Raw genomic sequence first — 14757 nt, 5'->3', positions numbered from 1 at the left:
TTGAAATTTTATTATGCATCATGAAGCTTTAATATAGTCTTTATTGGCTTCTTTAATGTTGTACTCATATGTCTTACTGCATTTCATCATAGATGAATTGTTTTTTAACTTTACAGCACTCCTCACTCTTCCATTAAACACTATCTATCTTCTTTAGACGTTGTATTGCTGGCCAGGAATATGATAACTTTGTCAACAGAAAGAAAAAGAAAATTTAAATTGCATACAATTAATTCTCCTGTCTCAGGGCTATTCATCCAACTGAATAAGCACAATGTGATCTCCAGATTCATGTGGCTTCATGAGAGTTGCGTACCTCTAGCCATCTCAAATCTCCGAAGTTAGCAGTGATAAACCAAACAGGATTCACCAGTTATTGCACTGTATCTTTTTATATTAACAAGTGAGGAGATGGAGTCCCAATGTGTCATCTCTGCTAAAACCTCTCCCCAGTAAGATGTACTTAGGAGAAGGCAGCTGTCATGACTATTGGTGTGGCTGCTTGTTTTCTTTTTGACTTTTGGCTTTTCCTCCTTCTTCATCCATTAAGTCTTTCCAGGTAAAAACCATAAGCATTCCTTGTTTTTAAGTGTGGTGTCCACAAGCAAGTTATACTGTGGAGGAAAGTGTGTCTCCTCCAGTTACTTGCAGACAAGAATGGTAGAGAGGCTCCAGCCTCTGCTTGTTTCTGGCTGTAGGGCTGAGAGAGGCAGGTACTGTGTTTGAGAGAATGTGAGGGATAGAGCGCTCCTCTGCCGAGTCAGAACTTGGTTTTCTCTGTGGATAGTCACTCTGGGAGACCTAACTCTCTGCTCCATTCTTTGTCATTATTTCCCTCAAGTCATGCTCATTCTCAATTTTTTCCCCTGCTTTTTTGGCTTTGGAATAATTCCTTCTTTATTTCAGAGCCTTCAGAGCCAGCAGAAAGTGCAGCAGTTGCCATGTAAGACAAAGATGCATTCTCAAGATGTGTTACTATAACAGGGAAAAGAAAGCTCACCTTATTGCACTTCATGCACAACATTGCTAACATTGAGGGACATTCAGGTGCATGACTATCACGGGGAAAAACTGCTCATAGTGTAAACCAAATCAAGATTGAAGAGATTTATTGATTTATTAACAGCACATAATTAACCAGCAATTGGTGAATAATATATTCAAGATCAATACCAACAGATAAACCACAACACTAGACACTCACAAACTGTTACTGAACTTCTGCAAATTTTTGAACACCCGTCTATAACTAATCCCCACAAGTTCAAATCCCGCACTGGGAGTGACAAGTGCCCACCCCCCGCCCCTGGGTGCGGGGCTCCTCTCCTTGCCCACTTCTCCTTTGGGGCATGTGTCTGCTCTGGCTGTGCGTGACCCCCCCCACTGCTCCCGACACCCCCTGAACCCCCGTGCCACCGAGGAAGCCCCGCTGGGCCACGGGCACAGGGTCCCTCTGCCCTGCACCCACCAGGTCACCCCCGCTGGGTGCCGGCTCTGTCCCCCGTCCCACATGGGTGCTGCAGCCTCTGTGCTGGGCAGGGGCCGTGGTGTTGCGGGGCCACCCCGGGCACTGCCAAACCCGGCTCTGTTCCCATCCCCAGGGCACTACCCTCTGTTACAAATTTTGGTGCACCTTTTGTACTTCTTTTCAAGCTCACTTCTTCTTTGTTTCAAAAGACTCCAATTCCCTGGTTACTGTTAAATCCTGCTGATGGTCATCTTCCTCTTTAGCAGGACCACTTTGGGCAAACGTCCTCTCAGACAGTTTCTGGCGCTCCGCTCACGCGTGCTGTTGACACTCACATTCCTGTCCTACCAGGCCATTTTGCCAAGGGTGGTCCACAAGAGCATCACACGCACAACATTTTGCTGGCAAGAAATACTTATAAAGAAGAGAAAGTAAAGGCAGATGTGGAGCAGGAGCTACAAAAGGTCTGTGTTCCCACCACCACACTATCGTTCTCCCTCACTTGTCTTGCCTGGCCGCTGCATCGTATTAGGGGAACTCTTTTTCTAGACATTTATGTCTAACACTGGCTCTGGATCTTTGACTGGAAGCTTTGGTCCCTGTTGGGTTCAGCAGTAGCTCAACAACGCATGGTCCCCAGAGCAGAGACCAAAGTGTGCAGAAGGGCTCGTTCAGGTGGTCTGGAGTTCCTGGAGGCATGGAGTCCTCCCCTGAGCGGGGAGAGCCCTCTCAATTCAAGGTTTGGCCAGCATGGAACAACTAAACTCAAGAAGAGAACATGTAAATAGGGTGTTAGTGGAGCCAAAGTCTGTAAGACTGAATCCTTAATTGTATGCCTATAACAAAAGCCACTGTGCTTCTGCACACAGACCCTTGGGAAAGGACAACTATTTAAAAAACTGCATTCAAATTTATTTGAGGAGATTAAAAGCTTTAAGAATACCTTGAACTATGAAACAGAGAGTCCCCTCCGAAGGAAAGCCTGCCTTTTGTTTGCCCGTGACTCTTCTGGCCAGCTGCTTACCAGCAGACCAGGCTGATCTTTTGCGATCCGCCTTAGGGAATAGGTCATATATACGCTGTGCTCTGGGACTTAGATGTGTACAGAAACACCCCTCAGGGGTGAAATGCACTTCTCAATAGAGGCTGTAGGGGAGGCATCACTACTGATGGGCTATTTTGGACCCTAATCCAAATAGTATAAACAGACTTAGTATGTCACTTAGGCTCTTAGTTTCTTGTTGTTTGCCAGTCTGGTCTGATTGCTAGACTCAGGATTGGCCACTTCCATGAAACTTACAGTTCCAGTATTTTCAGGCCAATAAAATGCTTTAAAAGCTGAAAAGCTTTTGCTTTTTGCTACAGTAAAGCATTTGCAGAGTAACATAATCTAATGAGATAAGAAAATACTCAGGCCAATGACTGTCCAGGCATAACCACTTTGGCCAAAGGGGAGAATGAAAGTTAGCTCAAGTCTTCCAGCTGTCAGGAGTCAGAAGGCATACAAGAGTTCATTCCAATGAAATTTAACATGTCAGGGAAGCAATCAGTTCATTTTCAATGCCAGTAAAATTCTATATAAATACATTTGACCTGAAATAGAGTGAGAAAATTAATTGCTTTCATATTATACAATAAAAATACAGATAACTTCAGCAATAGTTGTAAGTGACAGTGTTTAAGTACTTACTCATTTTGAATGGCACTCAACTCAGATCTCTGACAGAGCAAGCGCTGCTAAATATGGCTAAGGGAAGCAAAGCTTTGGGTTAAACTCCTTGCTCCTCACTCAGTGACAGATGGGTAACTTGGAGTGTCCGGAGGCCTGAGCTCCCAGTTATTGACACGCGCAGCTTCCTAGATGGGTTGTTTCTGTGCATGGTCTTAAACTCAGGCAGATGATGAGCAGTATCACCAACAGAGGGCTGGTGGCTCATATGATACTGAAACGGATTGATGTCGTCTGGTAGTTTCTTCTCGCTGGCTCGTGGGTTTAGAGTGAGTGGCGGTTGAGGAAACTTGGTTGGGTAGTAAAAATGGTCTGGGATCGGTTCTCCCTGTAGCCAGCTCTTGGTGAGACAAACATTTATTTTAACACATCCTTACATATTCTCTTCACATATACTAATGGAGACTTAGGATTTGGGTATTTGCCAGAAATCTGAGATGTATGGTATAAGTATTAGCCTATATCCTTTAGTAATCACTGTAAGGTATCCATTTCCACAGACTGTGGTAATCCCTCTATAACCACAAAATTATTATTTACATAGAACTACACTCCAAGAAAATTAAAGCTACAAAGTAAACCATTCAGATCTAGGAGGTGTGGATGAATGAGTGTAAGCATTATAATTCAGCTGTTAAAGTCGGATCTGTTCAACTGTCAATGCTAAGTATATGTCAGCCACTCCAGTATTTGACTGCAAGACCACCTGGAAATTTCTGGTAAGGCACAAGCTAAGGAGTCAGGAACAAATCATTCTGGATAAATCCTTGATGAAAGCTCAACCACAGAAACTGATTGAATTATCCCACCAGTTGCCTGAGCAGAACAGCATACTGCTTCCCTGTCCAACTGGGGAAGCACCAAATAAAATTAAGCCAAGTGAAAGTTCCAGATTGAAGATCTTTTCAAATGCCTCAAAGCATACTAATTGTAATGAACTTTCAGCCCAGTATAGCCCAATATAGCCCATTGCTACAGTACTGTTTCCATACAGTACAATCCAGTAGGTGTAAATTGCTTCATTTCAGAGGAATTTCCACTTCTCTGGCTGAACACAGCAGATATAAAATCACGTTTATCCAAGAAATTAGCCAAGAAACTATCCAAAAGAATGGAAACGTTCAGATTCCTGCTCTAGTTCCCTAATTTCCCCAATAGCACCTGTCCTCCATTTTGACGCTCTTGGTTAGCATCTTGTCTTTGAACTCCAGCAGTATGAGGCATGCTTTTACTGATCCCCTTGAATTATTTACTTGCTGCCCTACTGAACTTTTAAGACTATGGCTTTATGTCTGTAAGGTATAGCAATCCAACCACAAAAAAAGAATAAAATTAACTATTCTGTACTTATTTGACATTCTGACAACCAAATCAATGCCTATACTAAAACATAGACTAGATGTCTATTTTACCAGAGTGTGTTTTTTTTTCCCCCAGTCTTTTTTAACACCAGAAATTGAATGGCCAGTGTGTGCTGGTGAGAGCAAAGTTTGGGCCCACAGCTCTGAGTGCTGAGTGAAGCCTTGCCCACGTAGAAACAGAAAATGAGGCGAGCTCTCACTGTTTGGACTGCTTATCTGTGCTGGAAAGGTAAATGCGTGTTAACTAAAACCACAGTAAACCGGCCTTGTATTCAGCATTAACAGGCACTGTCATATTTAATACAGATGAGCAGGCTTTATGGCAGGTTTGCCTAATAAATAATACCCTCCAACTTCTGCAGCTTTTGTCAGCTTTCCAAACGGATTGTGGGTTAGGTATAGAAAGCCCTCAGAGCAGGATAAGGCTTCATACCATGCACTGCTGAGCTGCAGAGGGTGAGAGGTACGCGGGAGCAGAAGCAGCCACTGGGATACACTCAGGGACTGCACGGTGCTGACATTTTGCCGACTCTGTCCTCGCTATCTGCGATTACCCGCTGATTTCATCGCAGAGATCATTTACAAAAAGGAAGCCAGCCCTTCACCCTTATGCCTGTTGAAGCCAAATTTTCTTCTTATTCTTCATTTATCAATCACAGCATGTTTTAATCTAAAATTATGGGTGCCATAATATTGCTGTTGCTAAATATATGCCAAGCCTCCTGACTCACCATAAAAAATTCTCTTGTTTCTCGTTGACCCCCCACCAAAGCTTCATTTTTAACTCATTTGTGAATAACTGTGGGCACTGAAACTCTTAACTTATTTCTCTCTCTGCGTGCAGGATCTTAAAGGAGGAATTTCATTTGTGCAGTAAAAATACGGCTCATTTATGTGGCTTGGTGCTGATATATCCATTGGCGGAGCTGCACTTTAGCTAACACCTATGAAATGAAAAGTACAGCAGCAGAAGAAAGTTCTGATTTAAGGACGGAGAATGTATTCATAATATGACACATTTCAGCTATTTGAAATTTTACTTCTAAACACTTTTCCCCATTCTTCCCTCATACTGCACAGTCACTGATGAAATACTATTTTCAGTTTGGTAATAAGTTGTACTGATATTTTTTAATGGAACTTGTATGACTTAATTTTTATCTCATCTTTAAGTATAAGCCTCACTTGAAGCAAATTAATAACTCCACAGGCTTCACAGGACCAACATGTAGGCAAAATCTGCTGAAGGAGAGCACGGGGTACACTTAGGGTACTCACTGGGAAAGGGTGCAGTAAAGCAGCGGATCCTGCACTGGGCATGAGAAGGAGGAAGGAAAGGTTCAGGCAGCATCCACTATTTTACTTCGTAAGGGGTAGGTTTTACCCATCCAGCATGATCACATGCCCCTTTCCCTATGCTATTGCAAAAAATTCACACTCCTAAACTGAGAGATAGGTAAATACTTTGAAAAGGGCTATTATTTAAGAGGCTGTGTGGGACAGAAGTGGGATTTTAGGCAGATAATGAGTAGCCTGAGGAAGAAAGCAGCGGACTCTGCCGTCCTTACCAGCCAGGGAAAGCTGGAGAACCACATCCCATTACAGTGAATAATCACTAGCAACTTGGTAGCCATTTAATAGTATTCAACTCTAAAATGTAGCAAATAGTTAGTATTTAAAAGTACTAGTATCTAATATGCTTGTATGCAAAAAGATAGTAACAAACACTGAATCTAGAATGGCTCTCTAAGATCCCATGTTTCTGTAGCGTGGGAGTGATTTGGGTGCAAAATCTGTGATAAGCATAGTAACAGAAACAATGTTGAAGAACAATAATTTTTGGTTTAGTTAAAGTAAGTGTCAAAAGACAGAAAGCAGACAGTTAATATGAAATTGTGTAATCCTTCAGAGTGTCTTTACCTGTGTACTTCTGATGGGCCCAGCTCACACTAGTGGGGCTCTGTTTTCACATTTCTGTGACTACATTGGCATAAATTACAGTATACCAAGCAGGAACCTGCTGCTTGCTGCCGTCGAAAATAAAATGCCATCCTCCCTTTTCTGAGAAAATTTAACAAACACAGAGAGTCTCTTCACTCCAGGATTGCACAGGCTTGGACAGAAAACAGGGTCACTGCAGAGAAGGGGTATGGGCTTCTTGGCACCCTGCATCTCCTTGTTACGCAAAGCCTGGGAGGATTTGCTATGAGAAACCATCATCACAAAACTCACTGCAATCTGCTTTAGCTCCCACAAGGGGTAAAAATTCTACAGTCAGAGAGAATAATCTCTTTGAATACCATCCTGCCTTGAAACTCCCATTTCCAGTCAAGAGGGGTGAGGAGCTGACAGCTGAGTGCCTGCTCCAGCAAGGTCTGACCTCTCCCAACAGCCCCCCGCTCAGATTATTGCACCCAAAGGGCCGTGATGAGGCAAAGCCGGCCGCCTCTCCCAGGGGAAGGAACAAAGGGTGAACTAATGGTGCTGGGGCCACTCGGCTGCTCCCGCGCCTCTTCACGTACTCAGGACACACGGCTGTGGAGCTGACGAAGTCACGTGAAGTCTGGCTCCCCTTTTCTTCTCTGCGGGAAAGCAGGTGCGTCTCCTCTCTGACTGCTCTGAGATGCTGAGATGCTCCCACCGGGAACAGTCGTGCCGTCATCCTTTTAGTGCGCGGCACAGCCACTGAGGGACGTTACGAGACGAGGTGGGCTGCTGTGCCAGTAATACCTTCTGCAGCTTTTTATGTCTTCTATCCCACATGCAGCCATTGCCTCCCAAACATCTCTACTACATATGTGAGAAGTTGGACAACTGCCTATGTATTTGCTTCAGCAGGCCCAAAGTCTATAAAAAAGAGGTTGAGAGGACTCTGCCTTTCTCCATCTCAGATCTGATTAGAAAGCACTGCCCTTAGAACTAGCACGGAGGAAACTGGGAAGCATTTTCCAAAGTCAAACCCAATGATTAGATGAGGAAGAATAGCGAATCACCTTTCTGTTATGAGCAGATCTATGTCTTGTCTACAGCCATACCCGCTATGAAATGAAATGAGAGGTGGATGGCTTTCCTTATTTCACATGAAGGTAAATATAGTAAGATGGGCTGGGACTTGTTCGAGACGAAAGTTCACATCCCTTCTAATCAGAAGGCAAACTTTACTTCCCAAGCTGCCGCGAGGAGAAATATTTTCCAAAGACTCAGTAAGCCCTGCTCTACAAACCTGAATTTTTCTGGCCAGAATGAAAATCCCAGCACCTCCGTCGCTTCTCCTTGCACAGCCTCTCCTTCCCTTCCCTCCCTCCTTCCTTTCTGTCACCTCTTCAAGACAACCAGCTCGGACGGGGTGCCTAAGGCAGGACCCCGGCAGCCTCCCCGCGGGCCCTCCCGCCGGCGGGGGTCCCTCGGTCACGGCGGGGGGCGGCGGCGGGGGCCGGCGCGCCCGGCAGCGGCGGCGGCAGCGGGGCCGCCCCGGCGCCCATTGGCTCGGCGGCGGCCCGGGCTCGGCGCGGCCCCATAAAGGCGGCCCGGGCACGGCGGCGCTCCCGCCTGCCCGCCCGCCGCCGCCCCGCCATGGCCCCGCCCGCCCTGCCCTGGCTGCTGGCCGTCTGCTGCCTCTGCGCCCTCCCGCGGGGCTCAGGTACGTCCCGCCCCCAGCACGGGGAAAGGGGGGGGACCCCCACAAACGAACCCCCAAACTTTGGGAAGGGTCGTCTCCCATCGAGGGGGGCCGTCGGGGCTGGGCTCCGCGGCATCTCCGCACCGCCGTGTCCCCGCAGGGTTCCCCCAGCCTTTCTCCGGCTACCGGGACGGCGCCGAGCTGCCCAAAAGCCAGGTATGCCCGCCCGTGCCTTCCCCGCCAGCCCCCTGAAAGCGACGCGCCCTGGAGGTGTGGGGCTGAGCCGGTCCGGCCCGGGCTGGGCGAGGGAGGTGGGGAGCGAGGCTCGCCCGCGGCAGGGAAAGGCGGTAGGAAATGGGCAACGGGCTGGAAATGCGGCAGGAAATCCCCGGGGTGGGTGCGGCGTGGTACCGGGGGCGGGCGGCGGGGAGAGCAGGGAGGCTGAACCCCTTGGCTGCCCGGGGGGGCAGGTGCGACAGGGATGGGCGGGGGTGCGATGCCGGCTGTGTGCGGAATAGGGTACCTGGGTCAGCGAAAGCCAGGTGGGCTAATGACCAGCTGGTCCTGACTCCCTGAGCTGAGACGTGGGTCCCAAGGTATGAAAGCCCCACTGATAATGTCTAATCTTTACTTTTTTTAAAGCAACTGGCACTGTGTTTCAGTCAGTGGATGGAACTGTCTAATCAACCCCAGGTAAACTGACTTTGCTAATCTGTCTGATCTGCTGCGACTCTTTCAGACATACTAATGGTCCCGTGTAACCCTCGGCATCAGTAGCTGCAGGTGGCAGAGCCTCCTCCAGAGAGCCAGCGGCTCTGGAGAGCAGAGCAAGTTTGCTGGTGTATGGGCTCTCCTCTCTGCAGAGCCCACTCAGACCTAGAGAAAGAAAAGAATGTGCTTTTCTTGCCACCACAGTGGTAGGTAGCACTGAAGCAAGAGGCGCCGGTCGGTGCTGTGGGAGTTACAGGCAGGGTCCTGCCTGGTCCCGGCTCTGCGGTGGTGGGTGGATGGTGCTCAGAGGAGAAGGGAGCGATTGCAGCTCTGGTGTCTGTAGCCCAGAGCTTGCAAATGCTTTAGACTGCTTGAGTAACTTTGAAAGACCAGCCCTGCTGCATTTGATACTGAGCCTAAGGGTCATTTTCATTTTCAAAGGGGAGAGAAAAGTCTTTGTAGGATCAACAATTACCTGGAAATTTTCAGCATTTTTGTGCCGATTTTTTTTTTTCTTTTGGAAATCTTTCAGTTTTGTAACCAAGACTGGTGGAAAATAGTTCCCAGAGCCAGCTGTTCAGATGTCTTACACTTTACTTCCTTTGGAGCTGTAGTTATTTCTTGTCTAATGTGACTGCATGCATCAGCAAATCCTTGTCCTGTGACAGTGAGTACAGGACAGTGTATTTCAGTATATGGTTAAAGATTATAGTACTGATTAACTGAAATGCTTGTAGATGAAATTGAGTGTAGATTAAATACACCAAAGCCCAAACCTATTTGTAGAACATGTAGCATAGGAAAATGTATTTTAAATACAAGAGGCTGATTTAGGTCTCTCTATAGCACAAGACTATATTGTAGTCATTAGTAGTATCGTGTGTATTCTCCTCATACAAAATACTAATTTTTCAGCTCATAATAGCTTCAGTAAGTCTTGCCCAGCTCTGAGTGGTTTTAGTGGAACTGTGTTCAATTTACATTGCGCTGGGATGAGAATCAAGCCTGTTCTCTGTCAAACCATGTACACCACATCCTCTCACTAAATGTATTAAAGTACTGTTTGGTTTTGCAGATCTCCAGCACTGTTTTGGATCTTTGTTATTCCATATTCAACAGCATGCATACAAATGAGGTAAGGTGTAATTGCTTCTTTTACTTCAAAGCATCCTCTCGCTACTTAAACTTAAAAAGTAACTCCTCCAAAACCAACTTCTTGACGTTTCTCTCCAAACAAGAATGTATAATCTAATATCATCATGGTTTAGGAGATGTAGGAGAGTCTATAAAAGATTTTTTTCTTTCCCTTAGTAGTTTGCATGTAATTCTTAACTCCATTAAATTATATATCAAATTGCTGCGTTTTTTACCAATTCAGAGCTCAGGAACCAAACATCCACTTACAGGTGGGGTCAGTATTCCAGCCCGACCCTCACTTTTGAATAATACAGGGTTACATATGCTAAAAATATATGCAACTTTGGATCCACAGCATATGGAGGCATATGAGTTGCTTTACTGATTTTTAATACCCTACTTGAGCTTGGGTTTTTTGTATTTCTGAGTCAGATCCAAAAGATTAAGTTGAGGAGTTATTGAGTATAGCTCTTCCTCATTGGTGTAGTCATACTAGGACCTAGCTCAATGTCAGTTCTGCTTTATATCACTTTTTTATTAATCAGCAGTTTATTAAGAGCCTTTCCCATAAAGTTCACTCAGCCCCTGGGTGTGTTAAGAAGGCCAGTTTACTTCTGGAATTTGAGTCCTCTTTTTTCAAATCACGAGTAGAGCCTTCAAGACAGTAATAGAAGGTATTTTGGTATGTATTTCAATATCTCTTCTTTCCAGTGCCTTTAGCTTATTATAACTCTAAGCATGCTTTCCTAAAGCAGCCATAAAACTCTACAGAAGTTGATTGTGTAAAAAATTCAAGCATTTCAGTTTTAAATGTCTAATAAATGTTTTGAGTTCAGTATTGACTCCTATACTTCTGCAGCTTAGTTAATGAGGGGACATCCAGAGTCATCAGGTAACTTTGAATGGAGCCCTATTCCTGGTTACTATTTCAGTTGCTAACTTTGCAAAAAATTCACTCTGTTATGCATCCTCAAGATTGGGAGCTGGATCTCATACAATATCCTTTCAAGAGATATGACTAATATTGGCTACGTATCTGCAATATGATTTCTCAGTTTGGTCTGATTAAGTGGTAGATCAAATCTACATGTGAGATATGGAAAAAAGCTATGCAAAAAGTACAAATTTTTACCTAGCTGGTCAAATCTCTTATAACATGAAGTTGTACTTTCTCAGCCCATGAAGAATCTTGAGAAGACACTGCAAACATAAGTTTGCACATGTAGTGCACCCAATAAAACAGTTACAAAATCCTACTGACTTCAGCTGAACTTCAACTTTCTGCATGACCCCGTATTTGTGTGGATTTAAAATAAAAAAAAAAAATTTGATTCAGTCAGAGTTATAGATTATGCAGAGAAGGTAGACAGTGTTTCAAGAGAAGGATTGATGCCTCAGCACTATGAAAGGCAAAGTAGGTAGCAATTTTAGCATTAATGGGACTTGAACTCCATCTGGGGAACTTTTGGGAGAGCTAACAGACTATTTAGTTTCAATGTCTAATCTTTGGGTAAATCTTGCAGATGTCACTTTCAAAGGAATCAAAAAGAACTAAATATCTAAACCCAACCTCTGTGAGAGCTTGAAATTTCTATCCTAAAGTCAAGCCAACACACTATCTAGAAGCTCAGTTTTTACCATGTTTCTTCCACGTAGTAAACTCTCATCTGTTATAAATTAGCTAGGATATTTGAAACTGCAGGCTGTCATGAGTCAGTCTGTCTTTGGTATGCGATAATCATCTTGGAACAAAACTAGTGTTCACAATATCTCTTTGTTGTAGCCTCCTCCTTTGTATCCTTTAAAGCACCTTGACTGAGCAAGCACTTTTTTCTTCTATAGTATTTCATAGCCCTGTAAGTTGATATCAGTTGTTCCATAAATCATTGCCTTGAGGCTTGAACCAAGAACAGTTTAACAAGAGGAAATCCTCATCTCATACCATGAATCCTGATTCCCTCCTTTTACCTTGTATATTTTGTCTTTTTAAATTCCTCCACTCCAGTTTCCCATCCACATGCTTTCCCTGTGTTCTCCTCCCCTCTCTTCACATCCTTGCTCATTATATGTGCTGGTTTTTCAAGCCCACCCCGGGTAACTAAACCAGTTCACTGATGTAACCGCAGCTGCAGCACTCAGAGCTGTCCCTAGCCGGGATCGTGCGGGCAGGAGGGCTGCCAAGCTAGAGGTACCAGACTGCAGGTTCAGGACTTTGTTAGACTCTGAGCTCAGTCTGCTCCTGTGAAGTCATGGGGAAGTTTCTATTCCTTGATGTAAGGCTGAGTAGAAAAATGAGCAATTTCCTGAAGAATAAAGGGTGCAGGGGAGGGCTTAAAACCAGCAATCATGCCTGGGTTAAAACCAAGGGCAGTCTGAAAGGTGAAGAGCAGGCACATTTTAACAAGGTAAGGACTGTCAGTACAATTCACGCCTGAGGAATGGAGCTGCTGCGTTCACTCCAGGTGGAGCTCTGCTTCCCCTGCCAGAGCACGGCTATGCTTTGCTGTACAGCGAGGGAAGCATGTTGAATGATGGTAATGAGTGGGGTAACATTGGTTAAGGCAGGATTAAAATCAGTCTTTAAAAAGATCCGTTTGCTGCTGTTCTTGTATCTGTGATATGTGTAATACTCTCCCTTCTCACGTGGAGTGGAGCAACACCATCAGTGATGGAGGATTACTGTAACAAACCAAAGAAATGACAGCATCTTGATTAACTTACACTGTCCACTTGCAGGAATCACAGATTGCTGCTGCAAAGTTTACAAAGAAGGTATGTAAATGGGAAGACAAGCAAGTAGCACTGGACAGGGAAGTACAGCCCTTTCCCTGTTCCTTTTGCTGCTTTTTTTTTAAAGTCAGCTTGCTTTTTTTTCAGTGGTTGGGAAGTGAGCTGTGCTGACCCTGCTTCTGCAAAGCAATCCACCATGTGTAAAGCTTTTATACATTTTCTAAAGCCTGTGAATCTTTAATTATGGTAATTGAATATGTTTACACTAGACAGAATGGATAGTTCTTGACAGTACCCTTTGGGTATTAATTTTTAATCAGCATTCCAGATGAATGGGCATTGGGGACTATCAACGTCTTGTTATTTGCATGCTGCTGAAAAAGGTCCTGAATTTATTGATACTCTGATGGAATGACACCAAAACTTGTCAACAGATCTATGGAACTGAGTTTAAAGTATTTTATTGTTTGTGTTTTATTTTACAGGATAGTCACGGGACTCTGGGACGGCCTTTTTTCCTTTTCAGGGTATCTGAATCTCTTACTTTTTAAAAATTGTGAATCACAGACAATGTTATATAGCCATAGATAAGCAGCTCTTTCCCTTCACAAATTCTCGCTGCATTTATTTTCAGTAGAGGCTAAATATCCCTTGCTTGAAAGCTTAGGGAGCCATTTGCTTAAAAAGCTCTAGTTCAACTAAAAGATGACAAGGTAATGAGATCTGGGGTAGTAATGGATTAAACACTTTTTATTTGAAGAGGTGACTCTGCAAATGTTTTTATCTTGAGCGAAATCATCTGAAGACAGAAGCAGTACGTGATGTGTATCTCTGAGACTGCCAAGGTGCACTGATACTAAATTCACCAGATAAAACGTGTGCGTGAGCTGAATGTCCGCTTGGTCTGAAAAGTCTTGCCAGTACGTGATGGCACACTGCATAACAGGGTGAAAAGCCAAAGCAAAATTCTGGACATCATCATCATTTCTCTCATGTTTTTCACCCATTGGCTTGCTGAATCTAATGCAGGCTTGCATGATCTAATGCAGAATATGTTCAACACATTAAAAATAAAGTTATGAAGTAGGTCGTAGCAAGTAACCAGAGTGCCAATTCAGCTGTCATTTACATTTTAGCTCACTTCAAGTGTGTCCAGCCAGGTACTTTCAGTGCTGGTATTTATATGCTCTTTCTTAGGCATCTACATAGTACCCCAATGAATTGGGATCAAGACCCTTAATGAGCATAATTAAAGCCAGACTGTTTAGCTATTTGGACAGAGGCTGAATGAATATTTCTCAAAGGCAAAACCCACCCTGCATGGATCCCCTAGTATTTGATGTGTTGTCCCTTTAAAGAAAATCTTACTGCAGCCTTCTTATGTACTCTGTCTGCATGATGGGAGATGTATTTTGGTGTGCTTATAAATCTGGCATCTAATACTTCTGCACAACCATCTAATTATTATATTTTTCAGCCTCGAAATGGAAGAACTATCGAAGGCAGTGGTAAGTAGGCATCCAAAAGTGACAAGAATTCGTTCTGGTTTTATCAGTAATGATGATCCTCGTGACAGGAGGAGTTACTGAGAAGTATTACAAACCTAGTACAAACCTGGATACCCACGTGGATGTTTCATATGGTCACTAGGAGATGTCTGGGCAGAAATGCATTTTTTCATGCTCAGAGACTTACAGTGTGCTCTTGACAAAAGGATTGTTTTCTTCTCTCTTTAAGGTTCAGTAAGGAGGAGTTTTCATCCTCTGCAAAATGATAGAAATGGTACAGAAATTATAAAGTTTAAAAACAGAAGGTGTAAATTGTACTTGGAACATAAAAGCTAAATTCCTCTCTGTTCCAAGAGACCTTCAGTCACCTAATCCTACCAATACAGATCTCTACATGCAGGTGGGAGTCATCCTCACATCAGAATTAGGACCTGTTTTGAGGTAAACATTAACTAGAAAGAGCAGGGGTGGGGATGTAAGGAAGGAAGACAGTG

At 44.2% G+C, this 14757-nt stretch overlaps 1 protein-coding gene across 1 annotated transcript; it reads left to right on the top strand.

Annotated features, from left to right (window-relative positions):
* Positions 1-8131: 8131 nt before the first annotated feature.
* On the top strand, positions 8132-14405 carry NMS (neuromedin S; the record flags this gene model as incomplete). The annotated part of the gene is made up of 8 exons (XM_082336227.1): positions 8132-8198; positions 8338-8393; positions 8820-8870; positions 9964-10023; positions 12762-12797; positions 13241-13282; positions 14233-14263; positions 14332-14405. The coding sequence occupies 8 exons, from the start codon at positions 8132-8134 to the stop codon at positions 14403-14405; spliced, it is 417 nt and encodes a 138-aa protein (XP_082192353.1).
* Between the last annotated feature and the right edge of the window lie 352 nt (positions 14406-14757).

This window comes from Platalea leucorodia, assembly GCF_965183815.1.
Source record: "Platalea leucorodia genome assembly, chromosome: 2".
Lineage (NCBI taxonomy): Eukaryota > Metazoa > Chordata > Aves > Pelecaniformes > Threskiornithidae > Platalea > Platalea leucorodia.
The sequence above is the reverse complement of the archived record's forward strand: the minus strand, read 5'-3'. Positions and strand labels throughout refer to the sequence as shown.